A 9,507-nucleotide genomic window follows, 5' to 3' on the forward strand; every position below is an offset into this window, starting at 1 on the left:
CGACCCTGGTTGACCCATTGGACCTGGATCTCCCATAACGCCCTGTTTAAGAGATTGAAATTCAGGGTTTAATTCAGGTTCTGGTTCTACACTTTTTCACACGGACTTTACAATTCCGAAAAGTAAAACTCTTTCAAAAAACTACGTACACTCTTCTCTCGTTCTAGATCAAAAACTTAGCGATAAGGGTATTTTAAGACTTTATTGTCTTTCACACGCGTGTCACTCAACAATGTCAGTTTTCGGGTGCTTAAGCGACTTATCAGTTCAAATAGTAAGACGATCGACGCCAAATAGGCTCGAGGTTCACCTCAGAGTTCAAGGTCCTACAACACTAGTTGAAATTCAAAAGTTCCGTAATGTCACGCACGAATTCTATCACACCCTGTGATAATATTGCGGCAGTAACAGGTGGCCTAAATAGCAGTCTTTACGAAGAAGCCTGTACGTTTAAGGAGCGCTTGTAAGTATTGACATGAACTATAACATCTGATCGGTGAATATATCATCAGTATCTTTTTTTTTTTTTTGGAAAACCAGAACTCAAGCGTCACATATTTGCCGTTTTTAAAGTAAAGACACTCTATCCGTCTGGGCCAAACTGGGTAAACATTTTATTTTTCGTCTGATCATCATGCTTCCAGACGAACTATACCAATAGAAGTTGTGCGCCATTCAAGACGTACTACGAAGGATAGTTCAACTAGACGCAAAATGCGTCTTGTGCCCGTTTTGATACTAGAGACGTATAACTAGAGGAACCACAAATGTTTGCCCAAATTCGTCCAGACAGATGCGACTTGATTTATTAACTAAAAACGGTTATAGACGCATTATTTGTCTGGACAGACATACCGTCCTCTGCAGCTAGAAAAACGGCCTTTGTGCAGCTTTTGCGTGTTTTAGTTAGTGTGAACAAAAGCATTGCTTACCCTTATTCCCTGGTATCCTGGCGGTCCCTGGTTTCCCTTTGAACCTGGAGGTCCCTTAAAGAGATAAAAAAGTATACAATGTTTGAAAGATCAGCAGTTCAATGCTAATCGGACAGTTGGAAATGAAAACAGCGATGTTAGTACTGGTCGTCCTCGATGAAAGTTGCTACTCGCGGGCTGTCTCTGTGAAAACACATTTAGTATAAAAAGTTCAACCCGCTACCTTTTCAAGTTGTTACTATGACAAATAGCCAACAAAATACTTCCTTCAAAATCCCTTGATAATGCAATCATTAAATTGGCAAAAACATTTGTGACAATATGGTAGAAGTTGATTGAATGATTATGACTGCATGGTATTACTCTTTTTACACTATATTGTGTGCCCGAGAGATACAGAAAACGTCATATATGGTCCAATTAACCGAACTATGATTAGGAAGAATGATCACCAACAAAAGCCAATGAAAGGGAGACCGTGAGAATTCAGGGCATAGCGCGGAGCTGAACACTAGGGATATTTTAAGAAAAACTCCGAATTTCTATAGGAATCGAATTGGAAGAAGAATAAAGATCGGATGGCAAAATTAGCACTTATCGATCTTTCACCTAAATGTCATAAGAGTTAACTCACATCGGGTCCACCTGGGCCAGGCTCACCAATCTCTCCTTGCGGTCCTTTGAATCCCTAGGATGAATAAGAGTATAGTAAATAACGGTAATAGGACTGAGTGAAGTCCAATTGGACGACACGAAAATCTGTTTACAATTATGGCTATGATTAAAATCATAACTCTAACATAATTTGTGATATTTTAGGCCTTTTTGTAACTAAAACACAGAAAATTTTGCTAGCGGTGAAAAATGCTATTTAAGCGCGCGCGTGCGAAGGCGCGTATTGTCCTATTAGTGCTGAAATCAGGACATTTGATAGCCAATCAGATTTCATAATTTTGTTATAGTTATAATTAATCTTGTAATTCATTATTATAATACACGGTAACCATCAAGGCGGTCCAAATTACATGAAAGAACTGAAGTCTACGGTGTTTTAGTAAGGATTAGAGAAAGTGAGAAGTAAATTGAGCACGACTTTTCGGGTCATTGCATTGCTTCCAGTTGGTACCTTTGACACTTGTTTCAATCTTTTGCGAGGTTTTTCGCTGGGTATACGAGACTGATCTTAGAGAACGGTAAACGCGATTAGCAAACGCAATTGAACAATGCTGTTGTTTGTTTCTGAAGCTGTGTAGGGACCGATTTATACCCATGAAAATGATTAAAGACCTGGAGATCGCCACAATCGATGGAGAGATGCTATGCTAACACTTCACTACAAAGAATGTCTGGGGTCTTGAAAGGCATATCAATGTGGCCAAAGTTTGCGACAAACCGGTACTCCAGATCCTCCCTTTGTGTGAGGTGTGTGGTCAGTGCATAAGTACGTATAACGAGGAAAGAATTCGTTGATTTCTGGAATATATTTCAGCACTTCTGAATGAAATCTGTCACGCTTACTGAGAACAGGATTTTTCTTTGGCGTCGGGGCTACCTTTCCTTTTCCTCGGCCCATTCTCCTCACGGGATTGCGGTTCCCGCCAAAAAATTTGCCCCAATTCACACAACTGAGCCGGCTCGCAGGCTAGTACCCTTAAAGACAATGACAGCTTTTTTAACGCGTTCAATGCAGTTTAGGGCGACTGTCTATAATTAATCAAACTTATATGTTGTAAATCGATTGTTGCGGTGTACATTAAGTTTAAAATCCTACAATTAGTCCAGTTTCTCCTTGACTTCCTTGCTTTCCCGGAAGACCGAAGGCTCCCTGCAAAAACAAAAAATAAGTAAATAAATGAATAAATTCAAACCTCTGGGAGGAGTTGTATTCTAGCTGGTGAGAAGCACCTTACGTAAAAGGTGGGCTGTGTCCAGTAGGGCTGAAATTATTATTATTATTATTATTATTATTATTATTATTATTATTATTATTATTATTATTATTATCACAATTATTATCATCATCATCATATGCATTCACCGCTATGAAGGTATTCAGCAGGGAATATAGTAAGCTGTACAGGTTGCACTAAACGCCTGCATTGAAAGGTTTAAAATATTTGTTTTAAAATTATACATCAGACCAGATGATAATCAATCATCTTTATTTCACTTTTTGTGCCGGTTGCAATAAAAAATCAGGCTTTGGGGAAGCTGCAGTGAAGCGCTCATATACTAACCTCTTGTTGGTCAGATTTGACTTACCTCGTATCCTTTGGGTCCCAAGTCTCCTGACTGCCCGGGTGTACTGATCTTATGTGGAAAGCAACAACAACAACAAAGAAAATTTACAATTGTAGACAACCACTGCGGTACTAGTACATTTAGAACATTTTTTGTGGGTGCGACGCATGTACAATACATGTAAAATACATGTAGTCTTCCACGCAGTCGTTTTGTCTCGTCACGCAACGCTGATCCTCGCCTTCTTGGGAATGAGCTTTACGTGACGGGACAAAAACGGCTGCGTGGGAGACTACATGTTCAACTATAGACGAGAAACTCAAACCTTTGGTAACAAAAAGTAAAAAAGGTCGTCATTTAACTTAAATCAGCATTCTTTTTGTGTTAATAACTGAGAAACCTTTATTGTCGACTACAATTTAGTCAGCTACATAATAAGTAATTGCCACCGCATCCTAGTAGTTCGCGCGTATATAAAGAAAAGTACTTACAGTGAAGCTATGCAGTTCGTAAACCAGGAAAAATCTCTATTTGATTGAAAAGGGGCCGCGCGGAATCGTTTGGTTATCGTGACGTTTCAGTGCTCAACAATGCTGAACTCCCGACAGTAAGAAAAGGTTAGGATAACGCAAAACAGAAAATTCCCAAAGGGACCGCTTGGATTGATTTTGTAACAGCAATTGTAAAGTCATAGCTCGATACTCTTTTGCATTACGTGAGTGTTCACTGACATTTATTTATGTATTTAAATATCGGAATTGGTCTATTAACCGACAACATACAGAGCGGGGGCAGCTGTATCGTCAACTATTACTATTATACTTGCCATGGCAGCGCCTGTATCAGGAACGGTATTGACTTGAATTAAAGGTCCTTTCAAGCTGGGTATGCTCTAAAAATATAGTAAACAATAGATTAATCGCTTACATGACACATATTGATGAGGCAGGTACAAGTTGTTAAGCTATCAGTCTATCAGTCGCAGTGGTGATATTTGTATGCCTGTAAACTTGAATCTCTTGCTATCAAAGATACTTACTGGTAGGCCTGTGACTGATCCTGGGGGTCCTGGGGGACCTGGCGGTCCTGGATTTCCTGAGCTACCTTGAGAGCCTTTGTTTCCTCGGGAACCCTGTTTTAAGGATACACAAATAAATAACCAAGAGGTCCTCTTTCCGGAACTCCCGCTGATTTTTCGCACCAGAAACCCTTTTTTACAATCAAACATAAAGTATGTTAGCTTGAGTCCTAGATCACAATCATAGCTGGTAATCTATTAAAATATCGATTTTGTATACAAATACCGAAGAGGGATCTTAAGATACATGGACTACATTACCGCGACGGTAGCGAAGACGTTCATTTTGCCTTCCTTTTTTTATCTCGCCATTATATCAACTCAGTCGATTTGTCAAATGTAAAAGAATTCTTCTGGAACTGAATTATTGAGATTGTATCTTCGTTCAGAAAGAGATTGAAGAATTGGACGTCCTGTGTTTACATCCCTCTTGCAGGCGATAGTGGAGTGCGACGCGAAGTCAGAGAGCGGGAAAAAATAAGGTGGATGAGTCTATGAGAGAGAGAGGGGGAGGGGAGCGGAGGGGAGGGGAGGGAATGCCTGTGGGATTAGTTTTTAAAAGGTTATTCCGCCCACTTTGTCGGATAGATATCCGATCTAAGGTTTCGGTATTAACAATTGTCAACGGGTGACAGACGGCACTATTTAAAAATATGTATGTATTCAGAGAAAAAAAATCTTTTACAGTTGCTTTCTTTGTACGACATCTCTAAAACTGAAAAAATTGGTAAGTAAAACACATTCCACTTTCTCTTACGGTGAGTTTCAGTCAGATCATAGTCTAGCGACCATTTCTTTGTGATCATTTTCTTCGAATTTTTAAATGTTGTTAATAAACTTTGAATTTGATGACTATAGCTTCCACGCTTAGCTTTGGACGACGTGCGTTGAGATCTCAAAATTTCAGATAACTGAGCATGTTCCGAGATTAATTCATCTGTATCTTTTCATGAAATCGTCTCTTAAAATATCTTTGGGCTCTTTAAATATTCAGTTGAATGTTTTGACAGCCAGCTTTGAGGACTTTTAGGGCGAACACAGTCGCGTTTCGTCTCTTCTGGATTGACAGCCAATTCTTCCACGCTTTCCCCACTCCAACCCCGTTGAACTGTTGAGCTTGAGTAACCGCTTGCACACTGTAAAAAGGTTACTTAATAAACTGACTCTGCGCATATTATTCCTGAAGAGCGCAAACAGGAAAGAACTCGTTTAAAAGCCAATATATAATGGTAAACTGCGAAGACCTATTTTCCATTGACGCGATCCCGCCTCAAAACGATCTTTCCCTGTTCTTCGAAGATAATAATATATTCTACATTCACGACGTTGCTTATTACGATCACTTCACCGCACATTCAAGATCTCGTCGTTGACGCATCTTATCTCTAGTGATCAAGGTAGTGGACCTTCGAGTGTTGACAAGAGCCGTCAAAATAAACCAATCAAATTAAAGGAGATACCAAGAATCTGGTGTACCGGAACGAGCGCACTACAGGCGTTCCCTCACTCTTACACCCTAGGGCCTTTTCTTCACATAATTTTCTGCTCTCTTTTTTCCAGTTTGGCAAAAACTCATAGTAAGAGAGCATATATCACTTACGTTTCACTGACGGCACATGCAACATACTTGGACAAATTAAGGTTGCTCTCTATTTTTTTTGAAGATGGCGCGACGTATGGACGACCGCAACCTAACAGTTCTATAGAGTACGGCTGGGTTAATGGAAGTCATATTGCAGACAGAATTAAATAGCAAAATATCTTTTTTATGGCGACAAGAAAATGGTAGAAGCAGCTTCAAAGGGTATTTTTTGTTCTGGTGAAATAAGTTCAGGAATCAGCGTGCTAAAGCAACAGGCCATTTCCGAGTTTCCCCCGGGCCTCTGTTTCAAAACGAGGTTAAGTGCTCAGCCTTTGATATAGAAATGATTTTTCATTCTCATGCAAATAAAACCCATTTTAACCAGAGAGGTTGTGCACTTGGCCACATTTTGAAAGTGAGGGTTTTTGAAACTCGGAAGTCGCCTATTATAATGAGTACGTAACAGTAGCATTTGTACCTTAACTCCTCGGGGGCCTGTATTGCCACGCGATCCTTGTGGTCCTTGGAACCCCTGCGGTAATCATAAAAATTAGAATTTGCATCATTATCATTGTTACCATCACCAACACCACCATCACAATCATCATCATCATCATCGTCATTATTGTGACAACCTGAATGCGAATGCATTTTGAGACCAACAAATAATTATGTAAATTTTGTTCTGTTGTTGTTGTGTTACTTATTGTTTTCACCACTCATTCAGATTGATGTGTTCTTTTCATCCTGGCATTAAAAGTCTACATTCCTCGCCTGTTGGATGTCACGCTGGTAAGAAAAAAAAAATCATCAGCACTAACCTTAGCCCCCTTTGATCCAGGGTCTCCGGGAGGACCATAAACCTGCAATGAGGAACAACGAACTTACCGTAATATACTTCCAATAATAATGACTTTGGGACAATCAGAGAAAAGATAATTATAGTGTCAACGGGTTAATACGGACACCAAGGGGACATGCCAAACTGTCCGTATATTAATTATCCGGCCGGCGACCTCACTTTGTACTGACGGTTTTAGTTTGCGACTGAGCCAGGTAGGCTGAACGTAAGACAGAACCTTTGAAGGGTAATTCGCTGTTACTGTTAGGTTTTCATTGATGAGATATTCAGTCATAGACAGCGCGCAGATAAACAACCGTAAAGCGGGGTTGACAGTATACAGGACACAGAATATTGTCCGTTGTCCGTGTTAACCGGACGGGTGTGCACATTAACCGAGTCAATTTTAGAGAAAATATATGAGCTTTTTGTCGGGCAAACGAAACTGTCCGTTATATACGAGTTTCCGTTTTAAGCGGTTGTCGTTAGAGCGGGGTTCCAGTGCCGTACTGCAAGGAGAACGCAAGGCGAATCATGAAGAACACATTAGAATACCGAAGCACATAGCTATTTTGAGTCCAGAAAATTTAATCAAGGAAAGCTGAGGCTACAGTCAGATTCAGCGGCCCATTGTCAGGTTTCATTCACATCTCAAGTCACCTACAGACACCCATACAAGACACCCATAAACTTTTAAGAATACATACAGCTGCGCATAACTTTATTTAACTTCGGATTGTAGAGTAGCCAAAGGCTAGTATCCCCGATTAATTACATGTACAACATCACACTTCAGAAAAACATATTAGCATAAAACACAAACTGGTATTAAAAGTAAACATCTAGTTTAAGAAACTGTGGGAAAAAATTAAACGTCTAAATTCCTTCAGACTAGTGGTTCTCCAAAAGAATCAGCAAACGAGTTCCAATATCTCGCTGTAGCATATCTGAGTTGAGGCCATATGTAGTTGTTTTGGGTTTTGGTAAGACTAACACATTCGTACCTCTTAAGCTGTAGTCAAACGTTTTAAACTGAAATAACTCTTTAAGGTATGCTGGACAGTTGGTAAAGTTAATGAATTTGAAAATACACGTCATCATATTGCTAATTCTCTTATTTGCCACGCTGGGTGTAACGGCCCGCTCTAGTAAACTATTATAGTCACCGTTTTAGTCCTTAAAAATCAACCTCACGATGCGTTTGTTTAAGAGTTCTAGTTTTTGTTCATCTTGTGCTTGACAGAAATGCCAAACTATAGAACAGTAAGACAAATTGGGAAGTATGAATGCCATGTATGTCTCAGATGGGTGCTCGTGTCTGTTCTGTGGACGAAATGCTTCGGTCGGCAGCTATTTAAATAAAACCCCGGCTTCAGCGGAAGCTTAGGCCTGTTTCAAAGGTCGTGCTACTGCAGTGCCGAACTCATTTCATAAATTATAGAAATACATCAGAATACATTTTAAGAGTTCTCAAAACCTCTTTTTATTTTTCAGTTTTGTTTACCGTAATAGCTATTTTATTCGACTGAGTTAACTTTGATGTCTTTGATGTCGTGCTAGAGTCGTGCTGCTTCCCCGCGGGGAAGGAGTTGCGTGACTCCGCCCGAGCTGCTGCGAAGAAGACTATCGTAAGCTTTGCCACGATAAACAGAATTTTTGTTTAGAAACGATTCCGCACATTGTCAGAGTGGGCGTTAGGCGTACTAGTCAATTAGCAGATTAGTAAGCACATACAACAAGAAGATAGACACGACAGCGCGCAGATCTCAAAACCGAGTTGACCAATAGAAGAGTGGCAAATTGGCACCAGAAGTCCGTTCGCCCGCTTTCGCGCTCTCATTTTACGCCCGGGGGGTACTTTAGGAATTTCTGGGTGGGGATGTGCCGCTGGGACCCTGGAACCCTTAACCTGTACCAGAGCTAGTTCAGCTGAGTTTTGCTACCCTATACTAGAGTAAACTCCCCAAATCCCCCTATCCTAGAGAAGCTGTTTTCCAGAAACTACTGGGGTCACTAGCACAGTTGTCTAGCCAAAACAAAACATTATACCACAATCCCTAGTCTAGATAAAATCTTCAACCAACTGATCAGTTTCCTGAAAAATGATACCCTATTCTAGACCCAAACGCTCCGATTTATATACCCTATCCTAGAGTAAACTGCTTGAAAACCATACCCTTCACAGCGGCACATACCTGTATAACCCATATATGGCAGTACTTCCCCCCGGGATTTTACGTTGCATTGTATATGCTAAATCTGCCTAATGAAAAAAAACTAAGATAAGTTTGCGATTCAAGGTGACTTACCGTTGTTGTGATAAGTTCTGAGGAGACATAAAAGAGAGAGAAAAAATGAGAGGAGAGCCTACTAGGGAGGGTAAAAATAAATTAGTTCTACCTGTCTGCGAGTAATTTGTCTAATCCCACAGCCAATGAGGAAGCGTAATTAGGGACGGACCATTAATTTTTTAGGAGGGGCGGGGGGGGGGGGGGTAGGGTTGGAAGAGTGTTACAATGCAAACATTTTTTTTATATGTGGCTCCTGCGGCACTGGTGCAAAAAATTTATTTTGCGTCTCCGTCTTTCTGCAAACATTTTTTTTACTTACTTACAATTTATTTCAGTGTTTTCAGCCTCCGCAAACAATTAATTTCAAAATTTTCCAACCCCCCCCCCCTCCCCCGTCAAAAAAATAATGGTCCGCCCGTAAGCATTGTTATATAGCTGGGAATTTTTCCCAACGGTGCGCGCTCTCATTAAAAGGTAACGGTAAAGCAACTATACTTTACGTCGATAACTCGTGACAGTAATAATAACTGAGAAACTTGAGG

At 40.3% G+C, this 9,507-nt stretch overlaps 1 protein-coding gene across 1 annotated transcript in view; it reads right to left on the reverse strand.

The window, feature by feature from the left end:
* Positions 1–8,997, reverse strand: part of LOC140931263 (uncharacterized) — a 54,432-nt gene extending 45,435 nt beyond the window's left edge. The window contains exons 1-10 of the mRNA XM_073381031.1: positions 8,984–8,997; positions 6,655–6,696; positions 6,312–6,365; positions 4,213–4,305; positions 4,000–4,065; positions 3,195–3,242; positions 2,704–2,757; positions 1,567–1,620; positions 933–986; positions 1–42 (exon numbers count right to left, since the gene is read on the reverse strand). The exon at positions 1–42 is cut by the window's left edge and continues 66 nt beyond it. Of these exons, the coding sequence (XP_073237132.1) occupies positions 1–42; positions 933–986; positions 1,567–1,620; positions 2,704–2,757; positions 3,195–3,242; positions 4,000–4,002 (255 nt within the window). The 5' untranslated portion in view covers positions 4,003–4,065; positions 4,213–4,305; positions 6,312–6,365; positions 6,655–6,696; positions 8,984–8,997. The remainder of the gene's footprint in view (positions 43–932; positions 987–1,566; positions 1,621–2,703; positions 2,758–3,194; positions 3,243–3,999; positions 4,066–4,212; positions 4,306–6,311; positions 6,366–6,654; positions 6,697–8,983) is intronic.
* Positions 8,998–9,507: the final 510 nt, after the last annotated feature.

This window comes from Porites lutea, chromosome 3 (genome assembly GCF_958299795.1).
Source record: "Porites lutea chromosome 3, jaPorLute2.1, whole genome shotgun sequence".
Taxonomy (NCBI): Eukaryota; Metazoa; Cnidaria; class Anthozoa; order Scleractinia; family Poritidae; genus Porites; species Porites lutea.